This window comes from Astatotilapia calliptera, chromosome 9 (assembly GCF_964374335.1).
Source record: "Astatotilapia calliptera chromosome 9, fAstCal68.1, whole genome shotgun sequence".
Lineage (NCBI taxonomy): Eukaryota > Metazoa > Chordata > Actinopteri > Cichliformes > Cichlidae > Astatotilapia > Astatotilapia calliptera.
Window position 1 is genome coordinate 6,945,608 of NC_137430.1, and position 26,352 is coordinate 6,971,959.

General features: G+C 42.0%; 2 protein-coding genes across 7 annotated transcripts in view; both read left to right on the forward strand.

The window, feature by feature from the left end:
• The first annotated feature begins 1,589 nt into the window (after positions 1–1,589).
• Positions 1,590–20,386, forward strand: LOC113029553 (kinesin-1 heavy chain-like). Its single transcript, XM_026180447.2, has 26 exons — positions 1,590–2,930; positions 3,873–3,960; positions 4,037–4,110; positions 4,224–4,328; positions 4,404–4,452; positions 4,531–4,586; positions 5,020–5,107; positions 6,810–6,934; positions 7,423–7,527; positions 9,496–9,641; positions 9,938–10,086; positions 10,539–10,738; positions 11,373–11,441; positions 11,761–11,967; positions 12,063–12,206; positions 12,944–13,132; positions 13,320–13,437; positions 15,021–15,076; positions 15,153–15,262; positions 15,346–15,447; positions 15,541–15,601; positions 16,511–16,582; positions 17,215–17,319; positions 17,421–17,634; positions 18,201–18,318; positions 18,724–20,386. The coding sequence occupies exons 1-26, from the start codon at positions 2,805–2,807 to the stop codon at positions 18,728–18,730; spliced, it is 2,883 nt and encodes a 960-aa protein (XP_026036232.2). The 5' UTR covers positions 1,590–2,804; the 3' UTR covers positions 18,731–20,386.
• Positions 20,387–22,988: 2,602 nt separating this feature from the next.
• arhgap12b (Rho GTPase activating protein 12b) overlaps positions 22,989–26,352 on the forward strand; it is a 63,219-nt gene continuing 59,855 nt past the window's right edge. For 5 of the 6 annotated variants that reach the window (XM_026179146.2, XM_026179148.2, XM_026179149.2 and 2 more), the window contains exon 1: positions 22,989–23,179. The gene's annotated coding sequence lies outside the window, so the exon portion shown is untranslated. Of the gene's footprint in view, positions 23,180–23,538; positions 24,009–24,154; positions 24,243–26,352 lie in introns of those variants that run through there. The other variant, XM_080305890.1, reaches the window with a different exon arrangement.

A 26,352-nucleotide genomic window follows, 5' to 3' on the forward strand; every position in this document is an offset into this window, starting at 1 on the left:
CATCACTAGTCCGGTAAATCAAGCAGGTTTTTGTACACAAGTGATTCATCATCATTTAAAATGCACAACCACCTCAGGATACTGTACAGCCTCCTGACCTTTTTCCTACCACAGGGGTGCAGAATATGTTTTCTTATCCATTATTAACTCTGAGTGTGACAAGAAGAAGGTAAGCTCTGCAAGAAGACCTGTGTTTTTTTTTCCATTCAAGTATGATTTTTGCAATAAAAGCAACCAAATCAACACTCTGCAAACCATCAAGGTTTTTCTTCAACTCTTGCAGAAGAAAAACCTTGATATGCAATACTTCCAAACTTCCAAAATGAAAATACTTCAATTTAAAAGATTTTAACATTATTTTTTTAATAAGTTGTGCAAAAATATTTAAGCACCTTAAGTTAGCAGTTGGTGATCCCTCAGGAAACAGTGAAGGCAGATTGAAGCTCAAAATTAATCAGAATGCTTGTGATTTGCTAGTTACTTCAGAGGAAAGCTGTTTTGCCAACATTCAGGCACCACAAGTAAAGCAGGGATGCTTTAAAAAAAATACCATGAAGAGTTTACATTTAATCAGACGACCTCATACACGAGGGAGCCGTGTTCTGTTTGCATGCAGTAAAGAGAACATATTCCCCTCTTCTCATTTTAAACCTGATGATTCATCTTTCTGCAACCTTGACTTTCTTGGTTTCTTCTTCTTGTGCCTTTGTATGTGTTTCAAATGCAGACTAGTCAATAGTGTTTTTAAAGTACAGGCTGTGATGTGTGCTGCTGCTGTTGCTCTGAGGTTTACTGTTCTTTGTGGATTTACACAACTGTATTGTGTAAGGAGATGTTTTGCAAGCTATCTTGGCTAATATCTGTCCTCTACACTGATAGTACACTGTGCTGTCTTTATAGATCATCTACTACAGGGGTGCCCAATCCCGGTCCTCGAGAGCTACCGTCCTGCAGCTTTTAGATGCATCCTTGTTCCCACACACCCGAATCAAATGAATGGCTTGTTATCAGGCCTTTGCCAGACATGATGGCATGCTGAAGAGGTAATCAAACCATTTGATTCAGCTGTGTTGGAGTAGGGATGCATCTAAAAGCTGCAGGATAGTAGCTCTTGAGGACTGGGATTGGGCAGCCCTGATCTACTAGATCATAATCATGGTCAACATTTTGACTTGTCTTGGGCCACACAGTGAACCTCACATTGTAACCAAAGTTTAGGGCAGTGTTGAGCATGAGAGGCAAAGAATAACGATATAAAAGTAGCATCAGCATAAAGCTGCTGATTTTTTTAACCCTTCAAAGCCTGAACCATGAAATAACTGCCTGTTAAAATTCTGTGAACATTCTGACAATTAAAAAAAAAAAAAAGAGTTAATTTGCACATATGAGTTTCATTTTGTATCATATTTGGGACATTGCATTTTATTCCTTAAAAATATATTGTGCTATTAATTTAGTCTTTTTTGGATGGTCTCAAAAACTCATGTATCAAATATGATACACTTGCCTTTAAAACCCTGCTTATTTACATCAGTACCTACTGAGACAGATGCAGAAAAAGCAAATGTAGTCCAGTAGAGAAGCAAAGAACAGCTGTCAGTATTTTAAAGTGCATGTTTATATATGTAAAAACAGGCCCTGGCACAAGAATATAGCCTGCCAACCATGTAAGGGAATCACAGTTTTCCATTCCTGCAAACAAGACTGTTTAACTGAGTAGCTGTTAATAACTCACATTAGGCACTTAAAAGGTCTCTCTCAGAATCTATTGTTTGAGGAGGAGCTGAGGGCTGAGTTTAACGGTGCACACTCTCTGTAGTTTGTGTCTGTTTCACTGCCTCTTAAAGGGCTAAAAAGCTAAGGATTTAGTATCCTTGGAATTTGCTCACAGCGTCCTCTCTGCTTCTTCATTTTTTTTTTTGCACAGAGCAGTCTCAGAGCAGTCTCACTTCCAAGCTTCTCTTTGGTAAACTTGACAGAGCAGCTTCCTGTAACATCTGTCTCAGAGGTTTAAGTACCAAGCCTGTTAATATTCTTGCAGAGTGTCTTCTAGGTAACTGCTCTATAAGAGGGGAATGAAGTCTGATGTCTTCAGTCTCATCTTCAACAACTTCTCCAATTCGTCCTCATTCATGGTATCATACTCACAATTCTCACTGATACATTCATCTCAGTCCTCATCAGCAATGGGATCATCTTCCTCATCGCGCTCTCTTTTTATTGTGGTCTAATTTTTTAACAGCACAAAAATCTGGCATTGTAACACGGGTGTGTTTACTTTTTATATCCACAGCACTTATATAAAAAAGTGCACACTGTCACTTGTCTTTCTTTCTTGTGAGATATATATTCTTGTAAAATACCCAGAGTTCCTACTTCAAATTCCCTACAGTATAAATGTACCTTCTTTCGTTTAAAATACCTGAAGCTACTCAGTACTTAAACGTGACTTCTGACCGTCGGGTGGTCAACAGCGTCGCAGATCCTGAGCAGCAATGTGACGCTTCTGTTCATGTGTCATGTGCTCTAATCGTTTTTTAGTTCAGCCCTGCTCTGCAAAGAGGCTTTTTCATCAATGCTGCGCCCGAAGCGAGCATGCTGTTAGGTTTCTTCTAGCCGACTTTTATTGTCAGCTTTCGCTGAAAAGTGTTGAATAGAAACACAAATGAATGTATGTTTTACAGTTTTTACTTTTGACTTCTTTTTGCGGGGAAAGTCTCTGAGCCGAGCGACAGACAACTTCAGCAGCACCACATTTTTGTTCTCTGAGCGCTTCATCCATCCATTCATCCACTGCGGCGAGGATGGGGGACGCGGCGGCGGAGTGCACCATCAAGGTGGTGTGCCGTTTCAGGCCGCTGAACAGCGCTGAGGTGGCCCGCGGAGACCAGTACATACCCAAGTTTAAGGGGGACGACTGTGTGCTGATGGTGAGTGTGCGAAACAGTAAGCAGACCTTTTCACATTTTATTAACTGAAATTGTTGTTTTTTTTACATCGTTCTATATTTTGGGTTGGAAATGCTGATTTTGGAGGCACTAACAGTGGCTAATTAAGGCTAATGCAAGCCACTTAAATCAACTTGAACAGGTCATCTTCACCATGCCTGCACTGAGTTGCTGCAGTGTGACTGGCTGATGTGACTGCTTCGGAGCAGTTGAACATGAACATTCACTTTCTTTAATGTCTAAGTGCTTTTTAACATTCGTACCCCACCAACCTTCCAATTAGTAAATGACCTGCTCAACCTGCCAAACCACAGCCATCCCCCAAAATGTTCCTCACTGTAGTAAAATAGTTTAGAAACATATCCCACTTGTTTAGTAACTTGCGAACACACTTGAGCTGTGTCACATCAAGTATCTTATGTTTTTAATCTGATGCTCTTAAAGTGCCTCAGCTGAGGACACCCTGAAGGCAGAGGAGGAAGTAACAAAGCATATATTAAATATAAATAATTTGCTAAATATAACAAACATGTTCAACAAAGAAAATTTCAAAGAAAGAAAAATTAAAATCTCAAACCAGAAAACCCAGGGGGGGACACTGATCTAGAAGCAGATGACTCAAAGATGGCATGAGGAGAAAACAGTAATACAGGCTTATGTAAATGCATGGGTGGGAAATAAATAAAGACAGGAAATCAAAGCAAAGCAATACCCCCAAAGAGCTGACCTTCAAAGTAAAACAAGACTAAAAGAGAGACACTAAGAACAGTGGATAAAATATTACAAACACAAACTAAAAGTAGAAAACAGTGGGAAAAAAGATTGTGCAGTGAGCATGAAAAAGTAGGGCTGCTGTTGTGCAGCAAACTAAATTCTTGATGGTATACTTTACTATTTCTCACTGCTTCCACCTCTTGTTTAAAGGGCAAACCATACTACTTTGACCGTGTGTTCCAGTCCAAGACAACTCAGGAGGAGTTTTATAATGCTGTGGCTCAGAAGATAGTCAAAGGTAAGCTGTGCATTGGAATCTGTTCATGAAATACAAAGCCAAACCCCAATCCTAAATGTGTTACTTCTTTGTACAGATGTTTTGGAGGGATACAACGGGACCATCTTTGCTTATGGGCAGACATCTTCAGGCAAAACACACACAATGGAGGTACTATGAAGTATCAGCTGTTGCTTTTTTTTGCTACTGGTCAAACATATTAAAAATAGCCAGGAAAAGCCTGAGATTCTGTGCTGTCTTACTTTTATCATCATGTCCTGAAGGGGAAGCTTCATGACCCTGAAATGATGGGAATCATTCCTCGAATTGTGCAAGACATCTTTAACTACATTTATTCCATGGATGAGAACCTGGAGTTCCACATCAAAGTATGTAGCTGAGCAACGAGGCAGGCGCACATGAAAAGATCTGATAAAGTCTCACTGTGCGCTTTTGTTTTGCAGGTTTCATATTTTGAAATCTATTTGGACAAAATTAGGGACTTGTTGGATGGTATGTACGGGGCTCATCATCAGTCAGACCCTGTTACAGAGACCATGATTCATTCTTTGCTTTCATTTTCCTCCACAGTGTCAAAGACCAACCTTCCTGTACATGAGGACAAGAACAGGGTCCCATATGTCAAGGTAAGACAGACTGAGTGCTTCATTTTCAAGGCACAACATTGTTTCTGATTAAACTCAAAGTCTGCAGTCATACAGTCACAAACTTCTCCCTGCTGGTTCTAATGCATTAGTTATGAACAACAGAGCAAAACAATGATGCTAATGTGATAGCTTACCTACAGGGTTTTATGTATAAAGGGTAAGAAGGCTTTACAGATCATTGTATTTCATTTGGCATTCAGCTATAAGTCGCATAGACCATGACTGCATGAAGAAATCCAAGGAGATACAAAAGCTACTGAGACCATGAAGCACTAGCTCTCCTTTCATAAATATCCAGTGGAGACTATTAGCGTGTCACGGTCCCTTCAGCTAATAAATGTGTCTCTATAAACCAGTCCTGCTGTGGGGCTACTGAGAATAATATTTCCTTGTGATGTTCATGTGTCCCCAGGGCTGTACCGAGCGTTTTGTCTGCACTCCTGACGAGGTCATGGAAGCCATAGACGAAGGCAAAAATAACCGAAGCGTGGCTGTCACAAGTGAGTTCGTACATTGCGGCCTCTCATGGGTTCATCCTCACTGAGTCTCCTGACTGTTGCCACACTCCCAAAAGCTGAGCCAAGAAGACATCTGTGAAAAACACATTAAAGTCAGGTTCTTTCTAACCATGGGTACACGATTTAAACTGAAGCTGAGCTGACTTAATTATGCACTTATTTTCTGAATTAAATGGATCCCATTATGGCATCAGTTAAGTTTGTTGGAAAATTATAATTTCTGTAAACAGACATCTGCATATGAACATACTGTCAGGATCCTGGGTCATTTGACCCAGCGTTCTTAGTTTTCCTGTGTTTCTGTATTATGTCAAGTTCATTTGTGATTTATTCTATGGTTCCTAGGTTTTGATCCCCTGCCCCTCATGTTTCTCTGTGCCCTCTGTTCTGTTTAGTCTTCTCTGCCCATGTGTTCCCCCTGTGTTGTTGCCTTCTGTGTCTCCCTCTGTGTGACTGTCTTATATAGTGATGTGAGTTATTGTGTTTTGCTCCCACTCCTTGTGTTCCGTGTTTTCCTCTTCCCTTCGTGTATTTCTTCATGTGCTCTCCCCATGCTCTCTCTCCCCTCCTGTCTGTGTCTCTGTTCTTCCTGTGTTACGTTTAAGGTCCGCATCTTGGGTTAGTATTTTCAGCTCTGTGCCCTCCCTGTCTTGTTATGCATAATTGTCCTCAGCTGTGCTCCCCGTGTGTTCCCACCTCACTCATTACCTTCTGTGTATTTATGTCGGAATCTCCCTCTGTTCCATGTCGCTGTGATTTTGCATTCACCCCTCGTGTCTGAGAGCCTGCATTTTGGGTCCAACTCCTGCCCGCCACACAGCGATTCTTGACACATACAGAATCTGTAAGCATGGGACAACATTTTTGGTCCTGGAAGCTGGAAGCTGACTGTTTGTATCTAGTCAGACTTTGGTTGCATGCAGGTCCATGCATAGAGCCACTGTGATGGTAACAGACTGGTTCTTACATAATGCATTTCTACAACAGTTCACACCAGCACTTGTTTCTGCTTTCTATGTAACATTCATACTCCAATGGAAGCACCAGTGAGCAACTTCAGTATCTTGCTCAATGATACTTTGACATGCAGACTGGAGCAACCACCAGTCTTCTGATTAGTCGATGACCTGCTCTGCAGCCACCACAACAAACGTTTTTGCTCTACCTGAGATCAGCAGGATAACACAGTCGGAAGGTCCTGTGTGATCTCCTAATTTAACGCTGTGACATGAAGATTAAAGGAGATGCTGATCTGCTGGGAAGGCAGCTGTGCTCACCACTATACCACCATTCCAGATGTCAAGGATTGGTTTTGGACTTTGGAGTTTGCATATCCTCCCTGTGCCTGCAGGTTTAAAAATACCAGTCCATTTCCATTTATCTTTCCACTCAGCAGGACATATTCTATGTTCAATAATTCCATTAAAAAGGCAAGAACAGCATATGGACAGTCAAGAGGTGTTAGAAGATGTGAGGCCTTTTAGATACCAGTCAGCTACAGCTACCTGTGTTAGTCGCAGCTGGAGTTTTTATGTATTCTAGTCTGGTTAAGTCTCATTCTTTTACCTTGGTAATCCCTCAGAAAAAACACTTCAATGGGCCATTATTTTTATAGCGTGCAAACCTAGAATAATATAATCAGTAATAACTGTTTTTTTGTTTGTGTGCCCACATGTACATTCAGACATGAATGAGCACAGCTCCAGGAGTCACAGCATCTTCCTCATCAACATCAAGCAGGAAAACAGTAAGACTGAACAGAAATTAACCGGCAAGCTGTACCTCGTCGATCTGGCTGGGAGTGAAAAAGTATGATCCTCAGTACTCCTCCTCCTCCTCCTCTCTGACCTCTCTCATCTTCATAACCTCTGCAAATGTGTTTTTTCCCAATTTCAAGAGCCCCCCTCTGACTTGAACCAGCTAAAGAGTAGCTTTTAAGTAGTTGTTTATTAATAGAGTAGAAACCAGGCCTGATTTAAAACTCAGGGTGGAAACAGCTCTTTTACTCTCATTTACCTTTTCCCTAGTGGCAAAGTGTGTCTGTATTAAATGGATCGGTATGATAAAAGTTTAATGATGCTATCGTGCTGCCACTTCAGTTCAGGGGGGAAACTAGAGCAATCTTCCATCAGTAAAGTGTAAAATGTTAACAGACCAGTCATAGCGCTAAACCCCGGGAAAGCCATTGACATGCTTTGTCAACTTTCTTTTACTAAAAGAAAAAGGTTCTGAGCATCTGTTATGTGACACAGTTTTCAGCTTCACTATGACAATTGTGCTGTTTTTTTGTTTCAAAGGTGGGTAAAACTGGAGCAGAGGGTACAGTGCTGGATGAAGCCAAGATGATTAACAAGTCCCTGTCTGCACTGGGAATTGTCATCTCAGCTCTGGCAGAAGGCTCGGTGAGACAGTTTGCGACTCTGCTTGGTGAAGCGTTAGAATTACTGCCACTCCAAAATGTGATTCAAAGTTTACAAATGAAATTCGTAAAAAGGAGAGGCTGAAGTGAGTTTATTATCACAAATGTGCTGATTCGTTCATTAGATATTTTGATCCCATAAGTTATATTTGCATGAGCATGGTGACAGAGCTGTGAAGTGGGGTGGGATTACATTAGCTCTTAACGGCTTCTTGTTTGCGGTGGTCATGGACAGGCTGACAGAAGAGGCCAGGCAGGTGTCTCTGTGAACCATTATGTTTACACAGGACATTTGGATTTGTGGTGACAAAAGAGAGCAGGTGGATGAGAGCCTGGAGAGGTGGAGGTATGCTCTGGAGAGAAGAGGAATGAAATCCAGTAAATCCCAAAATGTTGATTCTGTTCATCTGGACGTAGCGTTGTTCATCCAGTGGTGCTAGTTTCAGTCATTGTGCAATGTGCTCTTTATAAGGTTGGGGAAACCTGCAGTCAGCTGAGACTGAGGAAGTCACTTGGATGAGCGATGAAACGTTTCTCCCACTGGAAACGCTCCGTCCAGATGAACAGAATCAACCTTCTGGGATTTACTTACCTAAATGATTGAGCATGCATAAAGAAATCCAGTAAAAGCATGACAGAATGCATGTGTGTGAATAAGAAGGTGGAGCAGAGGTAGTTTAAATACCTTAAACCATCCAAAGCAACAGACAGTGCACAAGAGAGGTGAAGAAGAGAGTGTAAGCAGGGTGGAGTGGGTGGAGATGAGCGTTGGGATGATTTGACAGAAGGACGGCAGCAAGAGTGAAAGGGAAAAATTACAAGATGAAAGTTAGACCTGCCATTATGTATGGTTTAAAGACGGTGGCTAACAAAAAAAAAACAGGAGAGGTAGAGCTGAAGATGCTAAGACTTCCACTGGCAGTGACCAGACTGGACCAGATTAGAAATGAGTTCATCGGAGACAGTAAAAATGAGCGGTTTGGAGACAGTTATAGAGGCAAGGGTGAGGTGGTTTTGATATGTTCAGAGAAGGGAGAGTGGATATGAAGGATGTTGAATATTGAGCTGCAAGGCAGGAGGAAAAAATGAGGACAACAAAGAAGATTCATGGATGTAGTGTTGTATGACATGCAGAGAGTTGGTGTGACAGAAGAGGATGACAGGGACAGGGTGAGATGAAGGCAGATCGCTGAATTCGAAGAATTTGTTGTACTGTTTCTGCTGATGTCTGCGCCTTAAACACTTAACACACTGGATAAATGTGCATATCACCATGTAATGTGTGCAAGATAGATGTTGATCTACTGATCACATCATATCTCCATTTTCTTGGTTATTACTATGACTATTTCCAGTTCTGGGGGGACTATCAGACCAGATTGGACCTCAAAAAATTATGCTAAAGATGAGCACAGCATGCTAAAATGTGAAGGCAAAGGTGTATATTTATGAAAAGTTGTGAAATCATCAGAGTGCAAACCACCTGTGTAGCTGTTTAGGTTAAAGGACTTGCAATACTGTGGAACAATCTTGTGTGCAAAAATAGGAACATCAGCCTGCAGCTGGAGACATTTTTTAAATATTTACTGTTTCTTTTTATTGTAGGACGGCATTATAGAACCTGAATACATTTTACATACCATAGATTTATCATAAGACCTGATCTAAGCCACCCTGAATATCCCAGGAGTTGCACCTATTTCAAAGCTCTAGGAACCCTGAGATGAACCATCGGCCTACTGCTCAGGAGCCTCCATAGAGGGTTTTTATATTGCTAAAATGTTACAAATTGAGTATATTATATTTTGTAAGTGCATGATAGTGGACTGCAGTCCTTAATTTAAATTGCTCAGTTACATTTCATCACAACAGGCTTCACTGTTGTAAATGCTGTTTGTGACATGCAGAATTATCATATAATGCGACATATGGTCCCTCTCAATCCGCCTAGTCCTACATACCATACAGAGACAGTAAGATGACCAGAATCCTGCAGGATTCCCTGGGAGGGAACTGTCGGACAACTATGGTCATTTGCTGCTCACCTTCGGCTTACAATGATGCAGAGACCAGGTCTACATTGCTTTTTGGACAGAGGTACGTAGACACAAACCTGTCATCACATCTGTACAAATGATGTTACTGAACTGAAAGGTGTTCCACAAATAGTTACGTTTTAATATTAAAAGATTAGAGGCAAAGAAGACTGTGGTCTAGAGTCATAAATATGAATGATCCATAGGTTTGGTGTCTGACTCCATAAAGACAGGGCACCGACTTAAGCTCAGAAACACCGACCTCTGAGCTGGCTCTGCGGTGAAACCAGGCTCAACTGTGTGCTGTTAGTATTCAAAACAGACCGCTACCACTTTCTCACCTCTGTGTCTCACCAGAGCAAAGACCATCAAGAACCAAGTGACTATGAATGTGGAACTGACAGCAGAGCAGTGGAAGAGCAAATGGGAGAAAGAGAAGGAGAAGAACAAGACACTGAGAAACACAGTCACCTGGCTTGAGAATGAGCTGAACCGCTGGAGGAGCGGTGAGGGCCACAGGCTGTATTATGTGTGGGTTATGTGTGGGTCATTAAAGCAGAGGCAGAGGAGTTTGCAGACATATGATCATTGTTTTTATGTGTTTAATGTTAGTATGGATATGTTCATAACAAGGTTAAATCTTGTGTCCTTGTGTTTAGCAATTAGAGTTGAGCTGCACATGGATCCTAACAGGAGGCTTTTAAAGAAAGAGCTCCTTGTTTCTATATTTAATAACGACAAACAGTCCCCCGGAAAAATATGCAAGACCATGCCTGTCCTGCACTAATGCTACACATGAAGGCTCGTTAATTTTGACTAGTTTTCCTTTCTTTTTTTTGTATTAAGAACCTGTTAAAAAAAGGATTCCTGTGTGTGCAGTCATAATATTTTCTCTGATGGGGAGCTATTTAGGGTGGAAACAGACCTTCTTATATCATCTTTCTGCTGCTCCCTGCAGGAGAGAGTGTGCCAGCGGATGAGCAGTTTGACAAAGAAAAGGCCAAAGAAGAAGTCCAGGCCCTGGAGAGCACCCACCACAATGACAAGACGCCACCCAAACCTGCCCTGAGCTCCCTGCCAGGAGTCAAACTCACAGATGCAGAGAAAGAGAAGTACGAGGCGGAAATGGCCAAGCTCTACAAAGAGCTGGACGACAAGGTAACGAAACAACGTATGTATGTGTGTGTGTGTGTGTGTGTGTGTGTGTGTGTGTGTGTGTGTGTGTGTGTGTGTGTGTGTACGTGTATATATACATGTATATATGTATGTATGTATGTATGTATGTATATGTATGTGTATATATGTATGTATATATATATGAATGTGTATATATATGTATATATTAGAACATGCAGATAAAGTGCAATGCAGTAGCAACTGACAGATTTTTTAACATATTTAAATAGACATTACCTCAGGCAAGACATGCTATTAATCTCCAGCAGGATGACAGTAAAAACTAGAACACTGAATCTATTTCGGTAGTACTTTGACTTTGTGAGAGCAGGATGAAAACTATGAAAGGTTTCACAATTCCTGTCACATGAAATTTCACAATATCTTCACTTCATCTTTCTCTTTTGTTTTAATAATGTAAATTCATTCTTGATATTGGAATAAAGAGAATATATTTATGTGAAAACCAACATTCGTCTTCTAATTAATTGTGGTGAACTTATTTCTTTTGACCAGCAGGTGGTGCAACTGGTTGCTGTTCAGTATTGCTCTTTGGCAGGAGAATTATGTGAATGAAACATTACTGGATTTCTCTTTTCCTCTGCCTTTCCTGTAGGACGATGAGATCAACCAGCAGTCTCAGTTGGTGGAGACGCTGAAGCAGCAGATGTTGGATCAGGAGGAGGTGACACTGCATCCGCCTTGCCTTCCTTTCGTTCCTTCCTTCCTTCCTTCCCCTGTGCCTTCCCGCTGTTCCAAATCCCCCTAGGCACTCCTGTTAGCATAAACCTGGTGTGACAGCTGATTGCAGACCATTAGTAGCCCTGCAGGAGAGGTCAAACTGTAACTCACCCTTAGCAAGCACAGGAGCCTCACCAGATTGAGCACATTTTTCTTCACTGTTCACAAATCTGTTTTGTAGTCCCTGCTGTTGATACATTTTTTAACATACTTTCAAACCTGACCATAGGAGAGCATCACTGAGCATCATTTACCTCTCCTAGCTATTAGCATCCTCTCGCCGTGACCACCACACGTTGCAGACGGAGCTGAACCGGCTGTTGGCGGAGAATGAAGCCTCCAAGGAGGAAGTGAAGGAAGTGCTGCAGGCCCTGGAGGAGCTGGCTGTCAACTACGACCAGAAGAGTCAGGAAGTTGAAAACAAAACCAAAGAGTTTGAGGCTCTCAGTGAGGAGCTGAACGAGAAATCGGTGAGCAGCTTGAAGCTTTGGGGGAATTTGCTGGAAGTAAAAACACTAATCCTAATCCTAGATGCTTTGTGATGTGTGTTATCGTCCACCACTAGAGCTCCTTGGCCTCCATTGACTCAGAGCTTCAGAAATTGAAGGAGATGACCAACCACCAGAAAAAGAGGGTCACTGAGATGATGTCATCATTACTCAAAGACCTGGCTGAAATAGGCATCGCTGTGGGAAGCAATGACATCAAGGTTCCCAGTTTGGCTCTGATACACTGTTTCATATTCAGAAAAGTGACATTTGGGTTAAAACTATGAAATAACAGTGCTTTAGACCACAAGCTAACAACTTGTGGTCTAAGAACTATCAACATCATCAGGTATTCAGGTGATCCTTGCTGAAAATGAGGATGGTTTTGCATAGGCTGGTTGCAAGCACTTAATTCCACTGTGGATGTATCTCTCATTCAATTTATTTAGTGGATTCAGTCAGAAAATGTAGAACATGAACCTTGATAAAGTTCCTGCCAAAGTAGAACTTCAAATCAACCTTTATTATCACAAAAAAAGAAAAGCACCCAATCTTGAAAAATAAGAAACAGAAACTAAACTATGAGTGTTGAATTTCTGCAGATAATGACTTTCAATAGTCCTTAAAAAATTGGTAAAACAGATTTGGTTGAACCAACAGTGTGAAATTGATTGATTCAAATGTAAAACTGGTAAAAGCACAAATATGCTCACAGAAAACGCTTCAGCAGACTAATGTTCTGCATGATCAGACGACAGTCAATCAGTTTGTTGTCTAGTTTTAATAGGAATTGTGAGCATCTTGGTTTGTTTCCACTGGTTTCCAGTGTATCTCCAACTGCATGCTCTTCAAGAAATTTTGATAAACTCCTAATCTATTTTAAACTCCATGGATGGTCTGAGTGGGACTGAGTCTGAGGAATGTCTTTGACCTACGTAATGTTCTCTCACGTCCTCAGCAACAGGAGAGCAGTGGTCTCATTGACGAAGAGTTCACTGTGGCCCGTCTCTACATCAGCAAGATGAAGTCAGAGGTGAAGACCATGGTGAAGCGCAGCAAGCTGCTGGAGAGCACACAGACCGAGAGCACCCAGAAGCTGGACGAGACTGAGAGCGAGCTGACTGCCTGTCAGCTCCGCATCTCCCAGGTAACAGCTGCTTAACAACTGCTGCCATCTCAGATGCTGTCGCCATAGTGACATATAGTTAAGATGTCAGATTATGTGGTTCTATATCAATAACAATGGGGCCTAACAATTGGGTCTGGCCTAAAAGAACTGTCATTTAATTTGTATGAGTCCTTTTCATGTCTTTCGTTGGCCGGTCGTTGTTTAGCAAGAAGCCAAAATCAAGTCCCTGACGGAGTCCCTCCAGAATGTGGAGCAGAAGAAAAGACAGCTGGAAGAGAATGTGGACTCTCTCAGTGAGGAAATAGTCAGGACCAGGGCCCAGGGTGAGCAACACACTCTCTGCTCTCCATTCTGTTTTTGCACAAGGAGCCCTGTTTGGCTAAAGGTTTGTTGTGGAGAAGGCAGTGAAACTGCTGTAAGAGGTCCTTAAACTAACTAATAGTTGTCTGTATAGCAGGGGTGGGCAATCTCAGTCCACGAGGGCCGGTGTCCCTGCAGGTTTTAGATGTGTCCTCGAACCAACACAGCTGATTTAAATGGCTAAATTAGCTCCTCGACATGTCCTGAAGTTCTCCAGAGGCCTGGTAACGAACTAATCATGTGATTCAGGTGTGTTGACCCAAGGTGAGATCTAAAACCTGCAGGGACACCGACCCTCGTGGACTGAGATTGCCCACCCCTGCTGTATAGTGACTCAAATGTTTTAGGACATAAAAGCTAAAGCAAGTGGGTACAGTGGTGCAATGGTGACCTTAAAACAAAGTCTCACACACTGATTTTAAAAAATAAAGTCTTGGAAACAACCCTGAATAAAAGGATTTAATCTTCTCTGGTGTTTTAGGGCTATTGACCAGTCAGATAGGGTAAAATCCACATTTCTTTAAAAATGTATTTATTATATGTACCGGCCACTTCATTAGGTGCACCTTGACCCCTTTTGTCTTCACAGCTGTCTTAATTCTTTGTGACAACTCACATGTGAAAAATATTTGGATACATTTTTTGTTGTGCATCGCGGTGCAGCAGGCAGGTCCCAAATACAGGACACAGAGAACAGAACTCAACCTTAACGGTAGTTTTACTGGTGGCTTCATAGGAACCAAGGTGCAGAATAATAATAGAACTTATTAACTAGGAAAATCTCTTTGGAAACATGGAACTCACAGGGACCCACGGCAAGAGGGACAATGTGACAAAGAGCAAGGGGGAAACTCAGACAATTGATACACAGCAGGTAATGAAGTGAGAGGAAACAGATGGGAAACAAAGTGGGAACAAATCAGGAATAACAAGACAAGGGAAGTTAAACTTGACACAAGACTATCACAATAAAACAGGAACAAGCATACACACTGAGACCCAGACTATGACATGCCAAACTAACACAGGGATAGAAGATTAAACACAGAGACAGAACACAGAAAGACTAGACAGACACGGGAACGTCACTGGGGGAACAAAGGGATCACAAAAGATATAGATTTAATAAGCAAGAAGGTGAACTAGAATCCTACAAACTGAGAATATAATAAAGGGCAAACTTAAAGGTATCCTTAAAACCATAAAGAAACTTAAAATCCTGGGTCCAAGATCCAGGGACCATGACATTTTTATTGTTTTAAACCTGAATTTGTAAAACTAAACTTGAATAAGTCATAAGTATTGATTATTAGCATTGAACGTTCAAAGAAGTATCTGTGTTTATGGATTTCCCTGAAAGTCATGTCAAGTAATACCTGTTTCTCCTTTAAATCTTGTTTCCAGTAAACTATGAAAAGGGTTTACATGACGTGGCAAGCTTAAGAAAAATACTGTTTGTACTTGTTTGTGCCATAAGAAACTAAAGAAGATCCATTGTTATATCCCAGTTGTTCCCAATAACATGGATCATTTCTTCTCCTTCCAGAGAAGGTTAATGCCATGGAGAAAGAGAACGAGATCCAGTCTGCAAATGAAGTCAAGGTACTGTAACACGTACAAAGTGTGATTGCCCACCTCATCTCATGCAGTGACTAGCTGTTTTTTTCCGTGTCTTCAGGAAGCTGTGGAGAAGCAGATCCAGACTCACAGAGAGGCCCATCAAAGGCAGATCAGCAGCCTGAGAGATGAGCTTGACGCCAAGGAGAAGCTTATCACTGAGCTGCAGGAGTAAGACACCACATCACCTAACGCTTGTCTCTTTGAGCGAAACTTACATGACTCGGCTGATTTTATCCCTGACCTCTGTGCAGTCTGAACCAGCAGATCATGCTGGAGCAGGAGAGGCTCAGAGTGGAGCATGAGAAGCTCAAGGCTGCTGACCAGGAAAAGAGCCGCCAGCTGGAAGAGCTCACGTAACATCTCTCGCGTTTATTTAACAGGAAAATGCACACTTGTTTAGCAGAACTGTTTTCCAGTCTTATTAATGCTTGTTTCATGTGCTGCAGGGTGCAGCAGGACAGGAGGGAGCAGGCCAGACAGGACCTGAAGGGACTGGAGGAAACTGTGGTCAGTTATTGCCACAAGTTTTGAAATCTGTATTTGCTTAGAAAATGAGTTCACCCACTACACAACAAACCTCTTATGTAAGTAGCTGTTAGCAGTAGTATGTTGCTGGGCGATTGTGGCTCAAGAGTTTGGAGTTCACCTTGTAATCGGAAGGTTGCCGGTTTGAGCCCCGGCTCGGACAGTCGTTGTGTCCTTGGGCAAGACACTTCACCCGTTGCCTACTGGTGGTGGTCAGAGGGCCCGGTGGCGCCAGCGTCCGGCAGCCTCCCCTCTGTCAGTGCGCCCCAGGGTGGCTGTGGCTACAATGGACCTGCCATCACCAGTGTGTGTATGGGTGGATGACTGAATGTGTAAAGCGCTTTGGGGTCCTTAGGGACTAGTAAAGCGCTATACAAATACAGGCCATTTACCAGGCCATTTGCTATGGAGATTTCGATCTCCACCAATACAACAGAGGTAAGAGGAAAAACAGTAACATTTTTAACATTCAGCTAGCATTAGCAAATATGGTCACTTCTGGTGTGACTGTGAGTATGAATGGGTGTCTATGGGTGGGTGGATGAATGGATAGATGGATGGATTTGATGGATTATGGAAAGCCTTTCTAGTGAAATTGGTGTAATTAGTTTCCTTTAATCAGCTTTAATCATGTGACCTCTTGCCACATTCATGTATTTTTGCACAAAGAGTAGTGGTGCTCAAAGATGTAATTTTTGGGAGCAATAATTAGGTATGAACTGACATGATGTGACATCTCAGTACAGCCTCACTATTATTTTTATGGCTCACTAGCACAGATATAACCCAGATTTGTTGCCAGCAGCAAATGATACATTGTGACATGAGTTTGGAGGGCGATTTCTTGTCACCGTTATTCTTTGCAAACCTGTCTTTCTTGTCTTGTGTTAGGCACGGGAGCTGCAGACACTTCACAACCTGAGAAGGCTCTTTGTCCAAGACTTATCCACAAGATTAAAAAAGGTACAAGTCCTCAAAGTGTTTCTATGATGGAACACATTTCAGCTCTCGGAGCAGATATGTAACCTCCCATTCCCTGAATGTTGCCATGGTGGATCATCACAGTAATTGCCATCTTGTGATCTGATTTGTCATCTGTTAAGACTCCTGTCTTACACAATATCACATGAGCTCTTCTTGCCTCGACCACGACGTTTACCTGGAGTGAGTCAAACAGCTCCATATTTCGCTCATGCACCGGCAACACTCCCATTAAATCTGCATCCTTAATGAAATTTTAATGAATCCAGGGAACACAACAGAAAGTGTCTGCAATAAGTAGGCCATCTGATTCTTCAAAGGTAGCAGCTGTAATTTAGGGACCTGGGCCCTCAGTGCTGCTCATCTCCTGCCTTCCAGCGGAAGCTTGATGAGACAAAGGCAGAGCAGGCTTTCCTGGAGCACACAGAGAATATATTATGCTGCTGTACTCATCCAAAAACTGCTACTTATCACCACATTAAGGCACAGATGGGATTATCTGGAGCAGGGCTCTTTGGTTACAGAATTATTTTTCACTTTGACACGGATTTGAAAAACTGAAAGCAACAAAATAAATTACATAGATAACAAAGTTGTTTGCTGTGCTTGGACAGAATGCTCAGATGGACTCAGAGGACACAGAGAGCAGCGCTGCCCAGAAGCAAAAGATCAGCTTCCTGGAGAACAACCTGGAGCAGCTAACCAGAGTTCACAAGCAGGTAGAAATAGATGCAAGCAAAGTGAGACGAGTGTCTCCCACTCAAACTGGCATCTCAAGGTTAAAAGCTCTATTTTTTCTCTTCTGTTTTAAATTCCACAGCTGGTACGGGACAACAATGACCTACGCAGCGAAATCCCAAAGATGGAGAAGCGCCTGCGGGCCACCGCTGAACGGGTCAAAGCCCTGGAGACCGCCCTAAAGGAAGCCAAAGAGAATGCAGCCCATGACCGTAAACGCTACCAACAGGAGGTGGAGCGCATTAAGGATGCCGCCAAGCCTAAAAACATGGGCAGGAGAGGGTCAGCACAGATAGGTAGGTGGCACCACTGTTTTAAAAAGCGACGTCTTTTACCAGACTAAAAGGTAGCAGTTAGCTAAGCTTGATGTAATCTTGCTGTTTGTTTTGAGATCAGGTATGACACATTATAAAAATAATTCTCAAAAGCTATATAGATGTTGATAATCCTGGTACCCTGGGCAGATTATATAATAAATTTCATCCAGATTGACTAACAAATCTAGGCGGAGTTTGGGACCAGGGAACATATATATAACACTATGATTATTATAGTAGGTTTTGTACGTTTTGTAGTTTTTTTGTTGTTTTGGACAGGATCAGGCTAATCATTGATCAGTGTTTTTTATTTTTATGCTAACCTAGGCTAACAGCCAGCTAGCTTTAGCACTAAAGTGATAAAGCTAGGCTAACAGCCGCCTAGCTTTATCACTAAAATGATGCATATACGTCAGTATTTTATTAATGTTCTCATCTGATTCTCAAACAGAAAGAAATTAGTGTTTGGGTTTTTTAAAAATATCAGTGGGCCATTAACCTTCCCTCTGTAAATGATTGTTATTGTTTCGCTGTGTCCAATCCAGCCAAGCCTATCAGACCTGGTCAGCTGCCAGGGGCTCCCATAAACTTCAGTGTCAACAGGTCCAACCTCATCCAGAACAACCACCCTACCGGCATTAAGGGAGGAGGAGGCAATAACAGGCAAGAAAAACATGCACCCTGTTTCCCTGCAGTCCCAGGTTTATGAATTAGCGTTCATGTTTGCTTAATCCTAATACTTTGAGTAACCTCTGTCTGAAGATGGCCTCCCAGTTTATAATTAGCTAAGACAGATGGGCCAAGTAAAGGCTTTTTGAATAATGGCTCAATTACAGCTGCCTTAAAAGCCTCTGATACGTATCCTGTTGATAGAGATAAATTAATCATATTGAAAATTGATTAATTCAGTCTTGTAGAAAGGGGGACACAAAAACGTGACAAGCCAGTGATGACCAACTTATCAACTCTAAGATGATTCATGTTTCTTTTCTCATTCATTCTTTTGCATCTATCCACAAGTTTATGGATTTCATTATTAATTGTTGTCAAAATTTCTCCCCCTCACAGTCCCTGATGGTACTAATACTCACTCAGATACAAAACCAAAGAAGCAGACTGACGTGGACATCCATCAGCTGAATCGTTGCACTATTCTTCCAATGTCTAAATGTGTATTTATTTACTGTACATAAGCGCAGCATAAGCTGCAAAGCTGCTCTTTTAAGCTCTGTAAGCACTCATAACGTGTAATAGTGTCCTGCAAAATCCACTTTTATTATGACAGGCTGGTGTGTTTCCTTTTCCCAGGCACAGATAATATTTTACATTGTGCCAACATGCATGTACATACAGTATCAGACCTTGATGGCCACCTCAGCATGAGAGCAGAGATGAAAACAAGGCTGAACGAAGGCCTTGATTCTTTCGTCTGTTTGTTGACTTATTGATTGGTTAAAATGTGACATGTGCAATTCACAGATGTCACAAAAACTTTTGAAGGCAAAAAACCCCCCACTTTAGTTGTACTCATAGGAAAAAGGAAGTTTTGACAGGACTCTGTGCAGTCCACTCTTACTGTTCCCATAGGATTTACGAGGGCACATAGTAGCCAGGTGCTGCTAATCAAATGCACTTGATTAACAGATCATCAGCGAGTGTGAGCGCCTCTATGAAACAGATGTTTTGCCAGTTTGCTAGTCTGGAACATTCGGATGTGTTTTAATAATGTTCCACAGTTTTCCCAGGGGAAAATCACCAGAAATTCACCCCAAGGTCAGATTGTGGAGTTTTTGGAAAATCTGAAAAACAAAAAAAACCCTGCCAAGAGCTACGTCTCTTAGCATGCTAAATGCTAACGTTCATGACAGGATGATTAGGAAATGACTGCACAAGTATGACTTGTTTGGAAAGGTTGCCAGGAGAAAGTCTCATCTATTGGAAAGGAAGATGGCAGCATGATTTAGGTTTGCAAAGTTGTATCTGAAGGAACTGCATGACTTCTCTGGGTAGATGAGGCCAAGTGTGAGACCATCTGTCCAACAGCTTAAGCTTGGCTGAAATTGGGTCATGCAACAGGACAATGGCTGAAAAAAAGAAAAGGTGTTGTTTTGGCTCAGTGACAGTCCAGACCTCAACCTGATTGAAATGTCCTTATGCATAAATTCAGTTCAAAACTCAACAAACTGAAGCAATGTAAAGTTGTGTTGGCCAAAATTCTCACATGATGTAAAGTTATACAGAAAACAATTACTGCAAGTTAATGCTGCTTAAGGAGGTTATACGAGCTACTGAATTGTGGGGTGTACTGAGTTTTTCACTGGACTGCACAGACTACTGTGAAAACTTTCTTTTTCACGACTGTGTCTTAGTTTATGTCACTGAAGTTGCACTGCTGCATTGCAGCACCTTTTGCTGGAGACAGCAGAGGGCAGAAATGGCATAAGCATAAAGCATGACCGTGTCTAGCATTATAGAACAGAGAATGATCTGCCTATGTGTAATTGTTATTATTGTAAAGATACCTCAATAAAATCAATCTGGAACTGCTGTCATATTTTGGTGTGATAGCTTAACAAGCTAATAACGATGATGCTGAAGCAGCAGTTTTTTGTCCCTTAAACATTTAACATTTTATTAAATGAATCTGTTACTACAGTGCTGGGTTCAGCTTCCACTGCAGTTTTCAAATGTATATATTAATAATTATTAATAAACTTTAATTTGAAAGCTTGCTTGGTGACTTTATTTCCTGTACCATCGGGATAACTCAATGGAGGGGGGGTTAGTTCAAGTTCAAGGTTCTTTATTTGTCACATGCATAGTTATACAAGTATAACACACAGTTGAGGAGATGAATAAACTACACAGGAGTATATGGGGGGGGGGGGCACCTATTAAAGTGAGCGGTAGCAAAGGAAAAAGCTTATACTGAGTTGTATGTGAGACTGGACGCTGAGGAAGGAGAAAGGGACTTGTGGTGATTGGCTGCAGACAGAGATTGAGTATGTGCAGCATGATTAAGAATAGAGATGGAAATGTGCTAACATATGACGAGTGTTGAAAAGGTGAAAGGAGGACTTTGATGAGCTGATTAATGTAGAAAATATGAGAGGGTATGAAAATAAACAACCAAACAGGAGGAAAAGAAGACCACAGAAAAGATTGATGGATGTCATGGGCCAAACACAGGTTTGACAGAGAAGGATGCTTGGGATAGGGTGACATGAAGGCAAATGATCCACTGTGGCAATCCTTAAAAAGAGCAGCCAGAAGACGAGTAGGAAAATAAATACAAGAAAAACAAATTCCCTACCTAACACATTAGGTGGGGAATCCTGCCTCAGAAAATTCTGAGCATCAGACACTTGGTTTCCTGTATTTTGGGAAGTTTTTTTTTTACTTTCAGTTTAGCGCGGGAGACACAACTCAGGCACCATTGAACAGTTTAACATCTGAGTGAGATCTAAACTTTGACAAGACTGAGACAACATCAACGGGAGCTGAAAAAGGTCCTGGCTGTTCTTTTGCGTCATACCAACTTGTACCACAGGATGGTGTCCTAACTCAACCAAGGCAAGTCACTGAAAGCATTCCTATGCTGTTTTCCAGACACTCCCGAGTTAGCCTGTTCCAGCTTTAAAGTCAGGAAAGTGAGAAAAAACGGGATTCGTTTTCTACTGTTTATATTGAAGGCCGCCATCTTGGATTGCTAACTTGTGGTTGGCGGGGCTGCTCTGACTCTCTGAGTAGGAAATCCAAGTTGAGTTGGCATTCCAAAATTCCAAAGAAACAGCAAAAGCGAAAGGAACAGCAATACGCATGGAAAAGTGCAATGTTGCCCTCAGTGATAAAAGTCTGAATTAACATTTTCTGAAAAAACTGAAAGCAAGTTAGCAAGTTGCTAGCACACTAGCAAAACGTTAAAAAAAGAGCAAAACAGCCAAAAAACCTCTCTAAACAAGACTGATGTGTACTGAAATCAGTGCTCGGAACTGTCATTTCCTCTTTACAACAACATGTTGTGTTTTAACACAGAGTTGTTTATGACACATTCATACATTTTTCTAAGATACTATGGTTGTAGTGTTTTTGCCAGAGGCTAAGTCTGGGTGAGTGACTCCACTGAAGCCTCCCTGCTTCCTGGCACTAAATCATTCATGTTCCTGCTTGGATGGTAAAACACTCTTCTTTGATCACCAAAAGAAATTTCAGCTCAGTAGCCTATGTATGTTTGGTGATGTTACACGATTTAAAGACTGTGAGAATTAAAAGCCTGGTTCTGAAGGGAAATAATTTCATCTTACTGTCATGACCTTTACCTTGAGGAAATTTACAACTATTCCAAGTTTACCAGATCAAAGTCAAAGACCCCCAGGGTGTTCGGCCGGGAGAGGCCAGGGAGACCTCGAGGCTCTGAAACCCGTCTATCAGCGTTGACAGACGGGCGGAGTGGGAGTGACAGACGACTGCTGTGTTAAATGCCCCAACTGCCACAGGGTGCAATAAAGTACGCGAACTCAAACCGGAAACAAGTTTGTTTGTTCATGAAACTAAAGGTCCATCAAAAATCTAAAAACTATTCAACTGAAAATTTTGCTGATTACTTTATCACATCATGTAGGATTATAAACGCAAGTTAATTAACTCCCCAAGCCTTCAAGGATTTGTTTTTTTTACACAGTAAAATTTTCTTCCTAAAAAAACAAAACAAATGTGTGTTTATGTGTGAGGATTTCCTCTGAGATGAAATGTGTATAATATGATAATATAGTAGCACAGTCCAAGGACTACAACTCCGTTCAGCGAGGAGATTGTTATGCTTGGACAAATTAGTATTGCGGAGTATTGTGATATAAATTTTAGTGAGCAAAAATATAGATATAATAAAATGTGTTCTTTACGATGCAAATTAACTTCAAAACAAAAGTTCCCTGTAAAGTTCCCGTAGCATAAGACGAATAAAACAATAAAATAACCAAGAAATATAATTATCTGTTGCTGATTTGATAACCGTGTTTTTTGTTTTTTTAAATAACCTCCAAAATGTGTAAATAATGCACATTTGATATTTTTTAAATAAAACTCTTTTCCATTGTTTTGTACATTTGTGGGTACAGAGTCTGTCAGTGCCCCACAGCTGTGTGACTGCATCAAGCGTAATTCATTTTCCAAGAAATAGAAAAGTGCAAAGGCAAGGTTGTCTGTTACTAATAATATTATTATTTTTGTTATGATTATATAAATATGGCTCTTATGGTGATAGCGTTATCGTGATTATCGAGAATTTGACGGAGGCAGATTTATTTTGGCAATTATGACCGGATGTGCGCTGTTTCCGCTCGGAACTTGACAGCCTGTGGAGAGGCGGCGGATTGCGAACAAGCTGGCTGAAGGACTTGAGGTCTTCTGCGGACTCAGTCGGAGCAGGCGAGACTGAAATAGGTTAGAAAAAAGTTCCCTCGGAGTACCTCTGCGGTCGGCACGAAGCACGGAGAGACGAAGCGGGAGTTTCTTTTTTCTCGAGGTGAGTGATTTTATCCTGGCGGGGCGCGATGGTCAGCGCGAGGCTATTGGCTTCTGTCGGAATTACTTTGTTGCTATGGCACGCTGTTGCAGAGCGCGCGGTGGTTCGTACTCGAGTGAACCTGCAGTGCTTTTGTCCACGCATGAAGCTTCTCGAAAATACCCCGAAAATGTCTGCTAGTGGGAAAATAAACTAAAGAAACGTTGTTGATATTCTACTGAGAGGGTAATTAAAGGTTCCACGTGATAGCATCACTCCGTGTTGATGGGCTAATTTCCTCTCGGTGTTTTTGGTTATTTGTCCCGGTCCGGGAGGCGACATAAATAGGAGGAGGGGGCTTTCTTTGGCAGGCATGCCCTCCTCTCCCCTCGCTCCTGGGAATCCTTGGTGATGTCGATTCGGAGACCCTTTGTCATGAATTCACATGGATTAAACTCCTTTGTGTTGCGTTACTGCAGTGTGTGTGTGTGTGTGTGTGTGTGTGTGTGTGTGTGGAAGGGACCCTACCCCCCACCTATACCGCCCCTCACCATCGCCTGCCCCCTCAGGCATGCTCTGAGCCCCCCCTACAATTTATAGACTGCTTGCCTTTAGAGGGGGCTTTTCCAGTGCTGTGTCAGGGAGAAGCAGCGTTTATTTCCCATTGATGCTCATCATATGCAGCAAATAACCCGCATAGATGGGATTGCAATGCAGCAGCAGCAGGAGCACATGTTGGAGTGGATGCTGCTCATCCACACATCTGCTTTGGGTGAAGCATAGGGACAAAGGCAGTGCAGGTCTCAGGGTGTTTCTGCTGCTACAGTGGCTTGTCTGCAGATGTATGCAGGTAAACGCTCTGGTCGTGATCTCCTTACTTAATATTCTTCCATCTACACCCACCCAGCTGAGAGACACTGATTTAACATGTTAACGGTGTGCAGCAGTGCAAGTCATAAACATGTTCGTTAAGAATCTTTAAAAATGTTTTTCCAGAGACCTATTTCTGTCACCGGATTGTTGTCACTGGTTGAGGATTTCGAACCACCTGGCTCCTCTTTTAAAACTCCACAAAAGAAACACAGTAAGTTTATGGTTATCAAGGTCCATATCGACAGGGACAGGCAGTATTTGCACAACATCCCTTTTTTTTTTTTTTTTTTGTAAGAGTCTGCTGAGCAACAAGTTGGCCAGTGCGCTCCTGTAAAGCTGCACAGTGCTGTGACACCCTGCTGTGCAGTGCTGGGGATTTATTTCCAACAAGATTTACTCTCGAGTCCTCTGCCAGAACCACAGCAGTTGAAAGGAGAGACGAGGAGCTCCATATTTCAGCTGCATTCTTGCTGAGAAGTTGCTTTTAATAATTAACAGTAGTGACTAGTGGAGCTGGGGGCCCCTTCCGAGGCTAGTGATGTCATGCTTGATCTCCAGCCAGTTTCTCTCGGTTTATGCTCCCATTAGAGCAGATTTAATCGTTTGGTTTTGTGGTCATTTGTGGTCAGTGTGGGAAATGGTTTTCCTTGGGTATATTTGGGAGCCTTTCAGATAGGTGCCTCAGCTTCACATGCTAGTAGTTATCTGTTACAACCTTGCATACTACTACGTACGCGATCAGGGACCGAAGAGCTTAAACTCACTGCTCTCTGTGTTAGCTTCCTGTGATGAAGTCAGGACAGTGACTGCCATGCAAACTATGGTGATAATGGTGTTATCACGTGGAAGCCCTAACAGGCACGTGACTACATCTTTGGCAGCTTTGCTCATGGTGTCAACTGTAGATTGTGTCTGAGTGGTGCATTCTTGCCCTTGCATGTTCCTGAAGAGACGGTCATTCATAAAGGCTGATGCATGTGTAATTTGACATTACAGTTGGAGGTTGTGCTGGGACAAGCCTGGACCGGGCTGCTTTCAGAGACACACACCCAGAAAGCTGTGGCTTGATGCAACTGTAACACTTCATAGTGTTGAAACAGATGAAACAGACACTATTAAAGCTCATTATGGACATCTTTCATGGGTTCCCACTCTGGCCCAGACGGCTCTTACCACTGTAAATCTATTCTGGGTGTAGCTGTCTATTTCTTTACGTAAGGATGGGGCCCTTTGTAGATTTGGCGGCATGTTCTCACGCCTCACTAATAGCAGCTGCTTTTGCCGCCTAGACTTCAGTCTGTGGCGGCTGGTATTTCAGGGGCAGGAGAAGAAGAAGAAGAATTCAATATGAGGAGATATTAGGTTAACTGATGAAAGGATACTATCTGATGGCTCAATGACAGGTCTCGTCCCAAAACAAACTGCACAGGAATGGCGTGGGGCCCAGCTGTCTTCTGACTCACACACTGAGTGTACATGATATAGCAAAGAGATCGCCTCAAGCTTTTAAGAGGTTTCACACAGTGTCTTGTAGCTGCATTAATGAGTAATGATGCCAAAGCTGCAGAGCAGGACTCATAGACTTTATATCAGGGATTCCAGTCATGTGGTCCAGAACCAGCCTGCAAGAGGATACAGTTTTTAAATAAAATACTGAGATATTCCTGGTGCGATGATGCCAGCATTACAACACATCGGATTAAAAATGCACGTCGATTTAAATTATTATTTTTTAAAATCTAAACAATGGTTTGGATCATGAAAAACAGAAAACTGTTATTTTCCTTACAACTCTCTAAATGAAGGTTTTATGACTTTCTAGATCCAGTGTGATCTGTAAATTGTAATATCCATGTAATGACACTCTCGATGAGTTTGGAAGAACTTAGGGATGTTGAAATTGCACATCTCAAGCTGTATAGCTTCTGTTTTCTAAACGAATGGCTCTTTTGTGGGCGACCTTGGCTCAGGGGGTTGGGAATCGCATCTGTAACCGGAAGGTCGCCGGTTCGATCCCTGGGCTCTCTGTCCTGGTCGTTGTGTCCTTGGGCAAGACACTTCACCCTACTTGCCTACTGGTGTTGGCCAGAGGGGCCGATGGCGCGATATGGCAGCCTCGCTTCTGTCAGTCTGCCCCAGGGCAACTGTGGCTACAACTGTAGCTGCCTCCACCAGTGTATGAATGTGAGAGTGAATGAATAGTGGTATTGTAAAGCGCTTTGGGTGCCTTGAAAAGCGCTATATAAATCCAATCCATTATTATTATTATTATTATTATTATTTATATGTGAAATTGAGCTAAAATTATTTTATACATTATT